The sequence below is a fragment of the Ursus americanus genome, chromosome 21 (assembly GCF_024610735.1).
Source record: "Ursus americanus isolate L20-20 chromosome 21, mUrsAme1.1.p, whole genome shotgun sequence".
Taxonomy (NCBI): domain Eukaryota; kingdom Metazoa; phylum Chordata; class Mammalia; order Carnivora; family Ursidae; genus Ursus; species Ursus americanus.
Genome location: NC_142147.1, coordinates 53135424 through 53149827, shown reverse-complemented (window position 1 = coordinate 53149827; position 14404 = coordinate 53135424). Strand labels below are relative to the sequence as shown.

The window sequence follows — 14404 nt, the reverse complement described above, 5'->3', positions numbered from 1 at the left end:
AGGTACTGGAGGACTGGGCCCTGCCTCCTCTCCAGAAATAACATGTCTCTTGACCTGTGGTCATTAAGACTCTTCCTGCTTGGGGCGCCTGGGTAGCGCAGTGGTTAAGCGTTTGCCTTCGGCTCAGGGTGTGATCCTGGCGTTCCGGGATCGAGTCCCACATCAGGCTCCTCCACTATGAGCCTGCTTCTTCCTCTCCCTCTCCCCTGCTGTGTTCCCTCTCTCGCTGGCTGTCTCTCTGTCACATAAATAAATAAAATCTTTAAAAAAAAAAAAAAGACTCTTCCTGCTGGTTCCAAATCCATGGTAGGGAAGGCAAGTGAGGACATAGATAGATTTTTGTTACTATTAATTTGAATTATGTATACCTCATGTAATATATTGCTTCTGTGTGTTTATCTTGGATAAGCCCAAAATTCAATCCCATAATATATTGTTATAAATCTCATAATATATTACTTTTTAAAACAGAATTTTAAAGAGATTTTTTAATTAGAAAAATAAACTCCTGGGGCTCCTGGGTGGCACAGCGGTTAAGCGTCTGCCTTCGGCTCAGGGCGTGATCCTGGCGTTATGGGATCGAGCCCCACATCAGGCTCCTCCGCTATGAGCCTGCTTCTTCCTCTCCCACTCCCCCTGCTTGTGTTCCCTCTCTCGCTGGCTGTCTCTATCTCTGTAGAATAAATAAATAAAATCTTAAAAAAAAAAAAAAAAAGAAAAAGAAACTCCTATTTACCCACATAGTAACCATTCGATGGCTTTTCATTCCTTGTACGCATTCAAGTTTCTCGATAGCATCACTTCCCTTTTGCCGGAATATCTTGTCCTATCTTTCTTGTGGACTAGGTGTGCTGGTGGTGAATTCTCTCAGCTGTTATTTGTCTGGAACAGTTTCTGTTTACATTAGTTTGGAAAGATGTTTTTTATGGGATAAAGAATTTTAGGATAACATTTTCTTCCCTTTCCGGTCTTCAAATTCTTTTGTCTTTCATAGTTTCTTGTGAGAATTCTATAATGTTTACCTTTCTTACTTTGTTTGTAGTTTATCTTTTCCTCTGGCCAGTTTTAATATTTTCTCTTTTTCCCTAGGTTTAAATGATTTGGTTAATATATGCATTGGTGTGTGTGTGTGTATTGAGAAGGAAGGGAAAGGGAGAAGGGGAGAGAGAAAGATATCCTGTTTGGAATTTGTTGAGTACCTTGGGTCGGTGGATTTATAATTATGATCAAATTTCTAAAAATTGAAGCCAATATTTATTTCAGGTTTTTTTTTTTCCTATTCTTCCTTTCTCATCATCTCTGGGTCTCTCCTTTTACATATGTAATGGGGCCTGATGCTATCTCATAGGGCCCTGAATATGTCTTCACCATTTTCCAGCCTTTTTCCCTCTATATTTGCTGTTTGAACAGGACCTACTGTGACATCTTCAAGTTCACTGGTCATTCTTTCCAATGTTCAGTCTCAGTTCCAATGAGAGCTGTTGCTCTCATTCAGTGGAACTCTCAGATAATGTATTTTCTTCTTTAAAACTTACATTTCCTGGGGCGCCTGGGAGGCTCCGTCGGTTAAGCGTCTGCCGTCAGCTCAGGTCATGATCCCGGGGTCCTGGGATGGAGCCCTGAGTCGCGATCCCTGCTCAGCAGGGAGTCTCCTTCTCCCTCTCCCTCTGCCTGCCACTCCCCCTGCAAATTCAAAGTTATCTGACCTTTTTGCTTTTTAATATGCTATCTTGGCTTGAAGAGAAAAGGGTGAACACCCAGGTGAGAACACCACCCCAACCTAGACAGTGCGGGACCTGATAACACCACATGCTGTAGACTGTGTCCCCCCCAAATCTGTATGGTGACATCTACCCCCCCCACCCCAGCCGCTTTGTGATGGTAGCAGGAGGTGGTGTCTTGGGGAGATTAGACGTGAGGGTGGAGCTCTCATGAATGGGACTAGTGACCTTGTAAAAGAGGCCCCAGAGACTCCCTTGCCCCTTCCACCACGGGAGGGCACAGCGGTCCAGGAAATGGTCCTCTGTGAACAGGAAGTGGGCTGTCACCAGACACGGAATCTGCCAGCTCCTTGATCTTGGACTTCCCGCCTCCAGGACTGTGAGAAGTGAGTGTCGGTTGCCTATTAAGCCACTCAGTCTGTGAGATCTTTCACAGCAGCCCAGACAAAGCCACCGCAGGAACACATTTTCTTCCCTGGCCATCTCATGGTGAGTGTGCCTCGGTGGGACTCCATTTGAGAATGACGTGTGAGCACAGGACAGTACTGGAGTGTTTTAAATCTGGGGAGGGTGGGTTTGCAGGGAGGAAAGGAGGATGGTCACAGTGACTTCTTTAATAAGCTCCCCCTGGCAGAAACTCCGTTTCTTGAGGGGTTAGTGAAAGGAGCGCAGTCCTAATTTGTAAGAGCAGTGAGAAAGAAGGCGGCCTTTTGGGAAGAGCCGCATTTGCAAAAAGTGTTCAGCACCAGGGAAATATTCCCCGGAGAGCTGCACTCCTCCAGGACCACCACCAACACCGACCCTGGTTCCTGGGGCTCCACCAGGGTCCGTCTGTGCTGCGGGCATGGCGCGCCCCCTGGGGGCGGCATGCTGAACTGCGTCAGAGGCAGCGAGTGCCCTGGGACAGAGCCTATGGGGACAGGTGACAGGAACGGGATGGTGTGTGTGTATGGGGGAGGATAAGATGCCCCCTTCCCCTAATAAAGCCTCCTCAGCACCCTCAGGGCCTCAACTACAGCCAGACCTGAACTCTTCATCCCCCACCAGGACCCTTCCCTACATCCCCGTGATAAAACCCTCCAGTCCTCAGGCCCACACCCCTGCAGCCTTCCCAGGCACCATCCTGAACTACCTACCTCTCCCTCTCCCCTCCCAACCTCTCCCGACCCATACTCCCCCATCTCCGGCTCACTTCCTCTCAACATCTACCTTTGCCCCTCCCCGTTGTGACATCAGGGGCAGAAGGAGCACGTGCTCAACATTGGTTAATGAGAGGAGAGGGGAGCCTGCAGGGTGTTTGTCTAAAGGAATACGTTCACATGGGGCGCCTGGGTGGCTCAGTTGTTCAGTGTCTGCCTTCGGCTCAGGGTGTGCTCCCCGTGTTCTGGGATCGAGCCCCACATCAGACTCCTCCGCTGGAAGCCTGCTTCTTCCTCTCCCACTCCCCCTGCTTGTGTTCCCTCTCTCGCTGGCTGTCTCTGTCAAATGAATAAATAAAATCTTTAAAATCCGAACATTCTTGGGCAGAGAAGACAGATGGGAAGATAACTAAAAAAGATTCTCCTGGCCTCAGGTTGCCACCTGGCTCTCATCCAGGCAAGACTGGGCGAGGGGCAGAGGTGATCTGGTCACATTGAGGAAGGGCGGAAAATTCTGAGGGGGCCCAGGAAGCCACAGCACCTTCAGAAGGCTGTGGCAGTGGGGAAACATTGTGGACGACTTTGAACTCCCAACAGTGGGAGGGGAAGCCACAACCCCGTGTCATCCCCCAAGGTGGGAATAAACTTTGTTCAGGTGAGAAGAGGTGGGGGGTGGGGGTATCACTGTCAGAACGCAGAAACAAAGCAAAAGAGGGTTCAAAGTCAATTTGGGGAGGTCATTGGGAGATACGGTGAGCAGTTTGGATTTTTTCCCAAAGATAACAAGACACCATTGAAATGTTTAAGTAAGAGAGGGATTTGGTTTGATTTATATTTGAAAAACAACTCTGGGGGCCCCTGGGTGGCTCAGTCAGTTAAGCTTCTGCCTTCGGCTCAGGTCATGATCCCAGGGTCCTGGGATCGAGTCCCGCATCTGGCTCCCTGCTCAGCGGGGAGTCTGCTTCTCCCTCTGCCTGCCGCACCCCTGCTTGTGCTCACTGTCTCTCTGGCTGCTGTGTTGAGAAGCCATCGAGGAGAGAGCAGAGTAGAAGCAGGGGGACAATCCGGATTATTACTCCTGTCATACAGGTGAGTGAGGGCGGCGGCTCGGATCCCGGCAGTCATTCTCCATCAAGGGTGATTTTGCCCTCCGGGGGACAGGTGGCAATGTCTGGGGACATTTTTAGTTGTCCCAGCTGGGGTGGATGGCTGCTACTAGCATCCAAGGAGTGAGGTCAGGGCTGCTGTGGGACATCCTGTCCCGCACCCCCCACCCTCCCAGAACGGTCTGATTCAAAATGTCAATAGTGCTAAGACTGAGACATGGAGCCTGACTCGGAGCTCGATCCCAGGAACCGGGATCATGACCTGCGTCGAAGGCAGACGCTTCACCGACTGAGCCCCCCGGGTGCCCCCCAGTGTTATCATCCTCCACAACTATGCACAATATGAAAATCAAGGAATTGTCAGCACGATCAGGGCAAGTCCACGTTAGGATCCAGGCTTCCCTCCCTCCCTCTCCCTCTTCCCTGTGGGAGGCCCTTCCTCTGTAAGCTTCATGTTGTGAAGTCCCTGGACAGGAGGCTCCCTGGGAGAAGGGACCCTGGCTGTCCCCTGATAATGCCCAGGTTGGCCAGCGGGGACCCGGATCAGAGTGCAGAAGGTGGATATCAGGGACTGAATAGTGTCCTGTGCTCCGTTCACATGTTGAAGTCTTAACACCAGTACCTGCAAATGTGACTACATTTGGAGACAGGGCCTTTAAAGGGGTAATTCAGTTGAAACGAGGTCATGGAGCAAGCTCAAATCCAGTAGGACTGGCATCCTCTTAAGAAGACATCCAGGGGCGCCTGCGTGGCTCGGTCGGTGGAGCGTTAAACTCTTGATCTCAGCTCAGGTCTGGATCTCAGGGTTGTGAGTTCAAGTCCCGCATTTGGCTCCATGCTGGGCATGGAGCCTACTAGGAAAGGAGAGGAGAGGAGAGGAGAGGAGAGGAGAGGAGAGGAGAGGAGAGGAGAGGAGAGGAGAGGAGAGGAGAGGAGAGGGGAGGGGAGAAGAAAGAAGGAAGGAAGGAAGGGAGGAAGGAAGAAAGAAAGAAAGAGAGAAAGAGAAAGAAAGAAAGAAAGAAAGAAAGAAAGAAAGAAAGAAAGAAAGAAAGAAAGAAAGAAAGAAAGAAAGAAAGAAAGAAAAAAGAGGGAGGGGGGATGAAAAAGAGATCAGGACACAGGCACACACAGAGGGACGACCATGTGAGGACACACGAGGAGATGGTGTCTACACCCCCAAGGACAGAGGAAGATACCCACTCTGCTGACACCTTGATCTTGGACTCCCAGCCTCCAGGGCGGTGGGGAAAATTCCTTCTGTTGTTTAAGCCATTCAGTCTGTGGTGCTTTGTTGCGGCAGGCCCCAGCTCGTGGATACAGGGGACATGAGAGCAAGGCCAGAGGCAGCCACATCACCTCCGCCAGGAGACTTCTCCTGGCTTCCCAGGAAGAAGGGACCATGCCTTCCTCACCACCATCTGTGTCAGCATGGGGGAGGGGGTGTGGGGGAGTAAGGGGGAGGAGTTATGGGCACTTCAGTGCTTTTCTGCTTTTCAGAAGCTTCGTTTACCAAACTGGATCCCCTTGAGGTCAGACAAGGTGTCTGATTTGCCTGTGTCGCCCGCGTGCAGCCCGGCACCTGCCACGCACCAGGACCCCAGGCGTGGAGGTTCAGTGGACCAACACGTCTCTCTGTGACCAAGGTCATTTCAAGGAGAAGGGCTGGGGGAGGGGGACAACATCTGGGACTTGATCCCACTCACTTCCCATCCCCCTTACCTCTGGGTGCAGGTGTTCTCAGCACAACGGGTATTACAAGAAACTGCATCCAGGGGCGCCTGGGTGGCTCAGTCTGTGAAGCATCTGCCTTCGGCTCAGGTCATGATTCTACGGTCCTAGGATTGAGCCTCGCATCGGGCTCCCTGCTCAGGGGGGAGTCTGCTTCTCCCTCTCCCCCTGCTTGTGAGCTTTCTCTCTCTCTCTCAAATAAATAAATACATAAAAATCTAAATAAAAAAAAAATCACACAAGTAAATGCACCCATTCTTGGGGCAGAAGACGGGGAGCTGGAGAGGTTAGACTCAGGTCTCGGGGGTGGGAGCTTCTGGTGGACCAGGGGATCGATGAGCTCACCAAGCGAGGATGAAGGAGTGCAACTGAGACTGGCCTAAGGTTACCAGATTTAGCAACTAAAAACACAAGGTGTCTAGTTAAATTTGAATTTCAGATATGAACAACAAATAACTTGATTTTTAAAAAAGATTTATTTATTTATTTATTTATTTATTTGAGAGAAAGAGAGTGTGTGTGCAGGAGCCAGGGGAGGGGGAACAGAGGGGAAGCAGGCTCCCTGCTCAGTGAGGAGCCTGCCTTGGGGCTTGATCGCAGGACCCAGGGATCACGACCTGAACTGAAACCAAGAGTCTGATGCTTAAGCGACGGAGCCACCCAGGCGCCCACAACAAATAATTTTGTTACAAGAATGTCCCATTGCAACATCTGGGACATACTTACATTTAAAAAATTATTCATTGTTAAGCTGACAGTAAGCTTTAGAGGCGCCCGGGGTGGTTCAGTTGGTGAGGCGTCTGCCTTTGGCTCAGGTCATGATCTCAGGGTCCTGGGATCCAGCCTGGGTCAGGCTCCCGGCTCAGCGGGGAGTTTTCTTCTCCTTCCCCCTCTGCCCCTCCCCCCTGCTCATCCTCTCTCTCTGTCTCTCTTTCTCTCTCATGCTGTCTCTCAAATAAATAAAAATTTTTATTTTTATTTTTTTTAAGATTTTATTTATTTATTTGACAGAGAGAGAGACAGCCAGCGAGAGAGGGAACACAAGCAGGGAGAGTGGGAGAGGAAGAAGCAGGCTCATAGCGGAGGAGCCTGATGTGGGGCTCGATCCCGTAACGCCAGGATCACGCCCTGAGCCGAAGGCAGACGCTTAACCGCTGTGCCACCCAGGCGCCCCTCAAATAAATAAAAATTTTTAAAAAGAAAGAAAGAAAGTCAACTTTAACTGGACATTCTGAATTTCAAGACCAGCCCTTTCCCCACCCCCCAAATCCACCTCGCCACCAACCACCGTCCCCAGGGGCCCCTGTCTGAAGGTGGGTTCACTGTGTACTTTCACTTCTGCTTCCTCAGTGACCCAGAGCCCAGTGGGAGAGCCCCGACTCTCCACCCGCCCAGGCCCCACGGCCTCACACGCCTTCCACTCCCTCCCCCCGGGGGTGGGGGGTGACCGCCAGAAGGACCCGCTCTGCAATCCTAAGCACCAGGCAGGCCCCCCCAGGGAAGACCCAGAGTCCTAGTGGATGAGGTGGGGTGGGGAGGGGTGAGGATGGGGAGTGTCACGTGGGGCCCAGAATCAGGAGCGCCCTTCACACGTCAGACGCCCGGGGCTCAGCTTCCTCTGCTGGGGGCTTCCCCGCTGCCCTGCCCACTGCCCGGCCCAGCGTCGGGGGCAGGTCCGAGTGCCTCCTCGTGCCAGGATGCTGCTGCTGCTGTTCTTGGCCCTGCCGTGGGCCGGTGAGTGGGCCGAGGGCCGGAAGGGGCCTGGGGGGGGGGGGGCCCGGGCTCGGGGCTGTCACTTGAACCTCTGTCTCCCTTAGGGTCCCTGGCTCAGGACCTAGCATACTCACTCCAAGTGCCGCGGGTGGTGACGGCGCAGGAGGGCCTGTGTGTGCGCGTGCCCTGCACCCTCTCCTACCCCCACATCGGCTGGACGGACGAGACCCCCGCTCTTGGCTACTGGTTCCTAGTCGGGACAGAATCGAACATCGGAAGGCCAGTGGCCACGAACGACCAGAATCGAGCCGTGCAGACCGTGCCCCAAGATCGGTTCCAGCTCGTCGGCGATCCCCAGAACCGGAGCTGCTCCCTGCTCATCAGAGAGGCCCAGGTGGAGGACTCGGCCTTGTACTTCTTTCGCGTGGAGAGAGGCCGTTACGTGCGATACAATTTTATGAAAAACCAGTTCTATCTGGAAGTGACAGGTGTGGAACTGACTGGAGGGAGGGGGGAATGGGGGTGGGGCCTCTCCTCCTCCCTGCCATTCCCGCCCCCCCCCCACTGGGAAGGGGGCACTGTGGGGAACAGAGCAGGGGTTGCCCCCTGCAGCACCCCCTTCCAGGGCTCGCATTGTGCCCTTTCTCTGTCCCAGCCCTGACACAGAAGCCAGACATCTACGTCCCAGAGACCCTGGAGCCAGGACGCCAGGCGACCCTCATCTGTGTGTTTAACTGGGACTTTAAGGAATGTCCAGCCCCTACTTTCTCCTGGATGGGGGCCGCCGTCCCCGCCCCAGAAACCAGACCAACGTCCTCCTACTTCTCAGTGCTTACTCTCACACCGAGACCCCAGGACCACGGCACCCACCTCACCTGCCGCGTAGACTTCTCCAGGAAGGGCGTGAGCGCAGAGAGGACCGTCAGACTCAAGGTCGCCCGTGAGTGTGGTGGCTGGGCATCCGAGTGTGCAGATGGCACGGACCATGTGTAGGTGGAGAGATGCAGCTGGCGGTGGGTTCAGACTGGCGGTGTGGAGCCCCACACGTTGTCTCAGCCCGTGTTTGTCACTTGTGCCCCGAGGGTAGTCACACTTTCTCCCCCCCCCCCCCCGGCCCCAGGGCATTCTCTCTTCCTCCCCTGAGCCAGCTCTCAATCTGTTGCAGATGGCCCCAAAGACCTGGTCATCAGCATTTCCCGTACCAACACTTCAGGTACTGAGGGCCTGGGAGGTCGGGGCTGGTCCTTTCTGGGGGACAAGCTGGGGTCAGGAGGGCGAGGGAGACGGCGCTCCTCCCTGCAGCCTTTCTCTTGCTGCTTCTGTCTCTGCAGCCCTGGAGCCCCAGGGAAACAGCCCACATCTGGAGGCTGAGAAAGGCCAGTTCCTGCGACTGCTCTGTGCTGCTGCCAGTCAGCCCCCTGCCACACTGAGCTGGGCCCTGGAGGACAGGGTCCTCTCTAGGTCCCACCCCCAGGGCTCTGGAACCCTTGAGCTGGTGCTGCCGAGGGTAAAGCCTGGGGATTCGGGCCGCTACACCTGCCGAGCCGAGAACAGGCTTGGCTCCCAGAGTGGCACCCTGGACCTCTCTGTGCAGTGTGAGTGTGACTGGCCGGGCCAGTTTCCAGAAAGGGAGAGGGATGAGGGAGGCTGGGGCTGAGGGCAGGGTCTTGGAGCTCTAAAGCAACCTGGAACCCCAGGCCTTTTGGGGCCGACGATTCCGATTCCACCTCGGTTGTGGGTTCCCCGCCCCCACCACCAAGCAGCCTCTGACGTCAGCTAGTTTTCCTATGATTCAGCTCCACCGTACACTGTCTGCCTGGGGGTAGCGTCAGATCCCAAGGGTGAGGGACTCCCACAAGACCCTCTCCCCTCTTCCGAGGCCAGTCACAAGCCCAGGCTGATCACCCGGCTACAGATCGGAGTTTCCCATGACCCCCTCCTTGGATTGAATTAATATGATAAAGTAGCTCATAGAACTCGGAAACACATTACATACTAGGTCAGGGGCTATTAGAGAAGGATATAACCAGGCACAGCAGGTGGAAGAGACGCGTAGGGCCAGCTTCCATGCTGCTCTCCAGGGGCCCCCTGGTCCCTGCACCTCCATGTTCAGGGTCCCAACTCGGACGAACCCCATTCTTTTGGGTTTTTATGGAGGCTTCAATACAAAGGCATGATCGAGTAAATGGCGATCGCTGACAGATTCCCCCTCCAGCCTCCCTCCCCTCCCTGGAAGTCAGGGGTGGGGCCGAAGTCACAAGGTTGGTGCCCCGGGCAACCAGCCCCCATCTGGAGGTGCTTTCCCCAAGTCGCCTCCTATACATAAACCTAGGTGTGGTGGAAAGGGGTTTGTTATTAATACCAAGACACCTTTGTTGCTCTCATCATTTAGGAAATTCCAAGGGTCTTAGGAACTCTGTACCAGGAACAGAACAGAGACCAAATAGATAATTCTTACTATAAATCACAAATCACAGAGACCAGCCCTTCTCACCTGTCTATTCCCTTGGGCTACTCAGCGGAGAATCAGTTAGCAGGTGATTCAGTCCCCTCCCCCGTCCTGCCAGCTTGGTCTCCAAGGACGCTTCTCTGCCCAGAGGGCAGCCCCTGGCCTGTCCAGAGCCAGAACTCTGTCTGTTTCAGATGCCCCAGAGAACCTGAGTGTGAAGACCCTGCACGCGAACAGGACAGGTAGGAAGGGGAACAGAGAAACCAGGGCCTCTCGGTGCCACGTCGGGAGGCCTCAGTGTCTGGACTGTTGGCACGCAAAAGGGTCCCTGTGCCCTCACTGAGCATCTGTCCTGCCTCTTCCCTCCCCTAGTCCTGGAAAACCTCGGTAATGGCACGTCCCTCCCAGTCCTAGAGGGCCAAAGCTTGCGTCTGCTCTGTGTCGCCCACAGCAACCCCCCAGCCCAGCTGAGCTGGGTGCTGGGGGGACAGACTCTGAGCCCCTCCCAGCCCGCAGACCCTGGGATCCTGGAGCTGCCTCAGATTCAAATGGAGCATAAAGGAGACCTCACCTGCCAAGCTCAGAACTCCCTGGGCTCCCAGCACGTCTCCCTGCATCTCTCTGTGGTCTGTGAGTGTGGGGACCCCTGGGGACAGGACGCCCAGGTCCTGGGAAGGAGAGGCACCACTGACCCTTCTCCTCCCTCCCGCAGACCCCCCGCGGCTGCTCCCCCCCTCCTGCTCCTGGGAGGGTGAGGGGCTGCACTGCAACTGCTCCTCGAGAGCCCAGCCCACCCCCACCCTGCGGTGGCAGCTGGGGGAGGGGCTGCTGGAGGGGAACCACAGCAACGCCTCCTGGACCATCATCTCCAGCTCTGGGGGGCCCTGGGCCAACAGCTCCCTGAGCCTCAAGGGGCCGCTGGTCTATGGCCTCAGACTCAGCTGCGAGGCCTGGAATGCGCACGGGTCCCAGATCGTCGCTGTCCTGCTGCTGCCAGGTTAGGTGGGCAACAGGATGCCCCCGGAGGTGGATGCTGAGTGGGGCAGGGGCCAGGGTCCTGTGGTTGGAGCAGGAGCTGGGAAAGGGCACATGGCCCCTGTGGCCAGGGACGCAGAGGGAAATCCAAATTGGAAGGCCTGTCCCCTGGGCCTGGGGTGCAGCAGGGCTTCCAAGACTTGGACAGAAGGAGTTGCGGCTATAATGTCTGGGATGGGAGCTGAAAGCCTGAGCGCCCAGGGGCAGGTGGGCGTGAGGCCCCAGGTTAATGGGAGAGGCTCAGAGATGGCTGACTCTTCCCTCGTGCAGATAAGGGACTGGTCTCAAAAGCATTCTCCAATGGAACATTTCTGGGAATTGGCATCATGACCCTGCTTTTCCTCTGCCTCCTCCTGGTCATGTGAGTGAGGGGCCAGAGCAGTGGTGTGTGGGATCTGGGGCTGAGGATGGGGGAGGTGCCAGGGCAAACACGCAGGCGGATTGTTTCCCCAGCAGGAAGACTCTGAGGAAGAAACAGACCCCAGCAGGGGCTCGAACTCAGGAGGGGACTCCGACCCAGGCGAGGACTCCTCCGAGGCCCAGGGCCGCACGGAGAAGCACAATCCTGGACTATATCAACGTGTTCCCTACCCCTGGCCCCCTGGTGAGTGGCTCACAGGCTGTCTGTTCTTTCTCGGCTCAGACTTCTCCCCTGACCCCTCTCCTGTCCTGCCCCAACCTTTTTCCCAAGGGACGTCAGGGTGGGAAAGGGACGGGTATTGGGTCTGAGTCCTGATTCTGGCACCTACTATCTGGGAGACCTTGACCAAATCATTCACTCCTTTTGAGCCTCCATTTCTTCCTCTGCTTCCTTCGAGACTCGGCTTGAGGATTAAAATGCAGGAACTTGCTCAAAATGCAGCTGCTGTCCTGTGATGACCACCCTGATGATGTTACTAATTACAGCTGTGATGCGATAATTATTAATGTCATCGAGAGGCAGTATATTTAGGGATTAAGAGCAGGGCTCTGAAGTCAGCTTGTCTGGGTTCAATCTGGTTTTATCGCTGTGTGTTCTTGGACAAGTCTCTTAACTTCTCTGTGCCTTAGTTTCTTTATAAAATGGGGGAAATAGTAATCCCTAGTACCTAGGATCATTCTTCTTCTTTTTTTCCCCCCACCTAGGATCCTTCTAAGCATTCACCATGCTCATTGTACCCGTACAACATTTAGAATAGTACCTGGCACTTAGAAAGTGTTCTACAGATCCTGGCTATTTTCAGGAGAGAACATTTATACACTGATGACTCCAAAATGTACATCTCTCCACCTCACCCCTGAACTTGAAACTCATAGTCGACTGTTCAGGAAGCATCTCTGTTTGGATGTCTAATAGGCATCTTGGACTGAGCCTGCCTGAGACAGAACTTACGAGTAACTGTACCCCATAGGCTTCCCCTCCACCCGGCCCCTTAGCAAATAGCAGCACACCTGCCCAGTGCCTAAGCCGAAACCTTGGAGTCATCCTTTGCTCTTCTCTTCTCTACCACCCCACAACTAACCCATTAGCAAATGCCCTTCAAAATACACCCAAACCACTTCCCCCCACCCCCTCTGCCAGCCCGCGCAGACCATGCATCACCCCATTTCCCGTGCGTGCTCCCTGCTTCCTCTCTCACCGCCCAGCTCTCTTTCTCTGTGCATGCTATCCTTTAAAAGCCCAAACAGGTACATCTGCCCCCCCTGGGGTACTACTCAGCAATCAAAAGGAACAAACGAGGGGCACCTGGGTGGCTCAGGTCATGATCCTGGGGTCCTGGGATGGAGCCCCGCATCGTCGAGCTCCCTGCTGGGGGAGGGGCTGCTTCTCCTCTCCTTCTGCCTGCAGTTCTGCCTACTTGTGCTCTCTCTCTCTCTCTCTGTCAAATAAATAAAAATCTTAAAAAAAAAAGGAACAAACGATAAAAAGAAGATCCTGGTTGAAAAACCTTAGAGACAAAAAAAAAAAAAGGGAAAAAAAAAGCCAATCTCAAATGGTCCTATATGCATGACTCCATATTTATAATACCCTGGAAATGGTCAAGTTGTAGAGATGGAGGACAGATTCGTAGTTGCCAAGGTGGGGACAGGGGCTGATGAGGACTATAAAGGAATAGCAGGGAGGAGCTTTGCTGAGATGGGACAGTTTTCATCTTGACTGTGGTGGCAGCGGCAGGAATCTGCCTGGGTTTGCTCAGGCTGCCCCAGCAGAGAACCACGGAAATGGTGGCCTAAACTATGGATTTTTAAAAAATGTATGATTTATTGTTTGTTCCTGCCCCAAGATGTAATCCCCAGGTCCTCAATCAGTGCCTGGCACGTGGTAAGCTCTCAAGCATTTGTGGAAGGAAGGAAGGAAGGAAGGAAGGAAGGAAGGAAGGAAGGAGGGAAGGAAGGAAGGAATGACGGTTGTTTTTCCCTCAGGCTCAGAATCGGAAAGCCACCCCAAGCAGTCCTTCCCGGGCCCCTCCTCCAGGTGCTCACTCCCTGGAATTTAAGAAGAACCAGAAGGAGCTACATGTTGCCCACGCTTGTCCAGGACCCAAATCATTCACTCAAGCCTCAGAATCCGAGAATAACCAAGAGGAGCTCCATTACGCAACCCTCCACTTCTCAGGCCTCCGACCATGGGAGACCCAGGAGCCCAAGGATCCCTGCTCGGAGTACGCAGACATCAAGTTCCACTGAGGCTGCCTCGAGCTGCCGCCCTGCAGGGCTGGGGTCCAGGCTAGGCAGAATGGAGAGGGTGAGGGAAACGAGCCGCCAGCCTCCCTCTCTCCCTCTCTCTCTCTCTCTGTCTCTCGTCCTCCAAGGATGGGTCCTCCCATCCCAGACCCGAGCATTTGGAACAGCTTGACAAACCTCTCCGAAGGGACCCTCTCTGAACACGCTATTCTGAGAGGCAAGGAAAAGCCTTTGCTCTGCCACAGCTTCTGCCTTTAAAGACAACTAAACTACCACTTGGGGAGGTCAGCCAGCTAACTTCAGAGGTCAAGTCTGGCCAGCTGCCTGATTTTGAGCCAAGAAGGCTTTTTATATTTTAAATGGTCGAGGAATGGGGCACCCAGCTGGCTCAGTCCGAAGAGATTGTGACTCTGGATCTCTCGGTCATGAGTTCGAGCCCCACATTGGGTGTAGAGATTATTAAAATAGTAAGCTTTAAAAAATAAGTGGTTGGGGGGAAATCAAAAGAAAAAAATGTTTTGTGACACGTGGAAATACTATGAAATTCAAATTTCAGTGTCCATAAATAAAGTTTTATTGGAACATAGTCGCGCCCCTTCTTTTACGTATGTCTACAGCCGATGTCGGAAAGAGTCGAGTCTGAAACATTTGCAGTCTGGTCGTTTGCAGGAAGGGTTTGTGGAATCTTAATCTAAAGTAAACTCAGCCACTTATTTTTACAGAAGAGGAACAGAAGTGGATGTTGAGAATGAGTTCAAGAGCAGCCACGGCAAAAACATCTAAGCTGTGTGACAAGACAGGAAGTCCCCAGAGTGAGGTCTCTCAGGGCAAGGACACCACATGGCGGTT

The 14404-nt window shown here is 53.7% G+C and overlaps 1 protein-coding gene and 1 long non-coding RNA gene across 3 annotated transcripts; both read left to right on the top strand.

Moving 5' to 3' along the window:
* Positions 1–2070: 2070 nt before the first annotated feature.
* On the top strand, positions 2071–6672 carry LOC148108315 (uncharacterized). Its single transcript, XR_015728193.1, has 2 exons — positions 2071–2210; positions 5464–6672. It is a non-coding gene; the product is annotated as an uncharacterized LOC148108315 (long non-coding RNA).
* A 538-nt stretch (positions 6673–7210) lies between these two features.
* On the top strand, positions 7211–14404 carry SIGLEC10 (sialic acid binding Ig like lectin 10). Of its 2 annotated transcripts, none has more exons than XM_045775186.2 (11): positions 7211–7428; positions 7512–7895; positions 8063–8347; positions 8573–8620; positions 8739–9002; positions 10051–10098; positions 10229–10486; positions 10569–10853; positions 11162–11252; positions 11348–11495; positions 13295–14404. In XM_045775186.2, the coding sequence occupies exons 1-11, from the start codon at positions 7392–7394 to the stop codon at positions 13556–13558; spliced, it is 2112 nt and encodes a 703-aa protein (XP_045631142.1). In that variant the 5' UTR covers positions 7211–7391; the 3' UTR covers positions 13559–14404. The 2 variants fall into 2 exon arrangements, with proteins under 2 accessions (XP_045631142.1, XP_045631141.1); XM_045775185.2 differs by having other exon boundaries at positions 11345–11495.

What these genes read in the sequence shown, in the direction of transcription:
- SIGLEC10 (XM_045775185.2), top strand. Translation starts at nt 7,392, where the DNA reads ATGCTGCTGCTGCTGTTCTTGGCCCTGCCGTGGGCCG. An exon ending in CCTGGACCTCTCTGTGCAGT is followed by an intron (nt 9,003 to 10,050) that starts GTGAGTGTGACT and finishes TGTCTGTTTCAG; the next exon opens with ATGCCCCAGAGAACCTGAGT. An exon ending in CTCTGCCTCCTCCTGGTCAT is followed by an intron (nt 11,253 to 11,344) that starts GTGAGTGAGGGG and finishes TTGTTTCCCCAG; the next exon opens with CAGGAAGACTCTGAGGAAGA.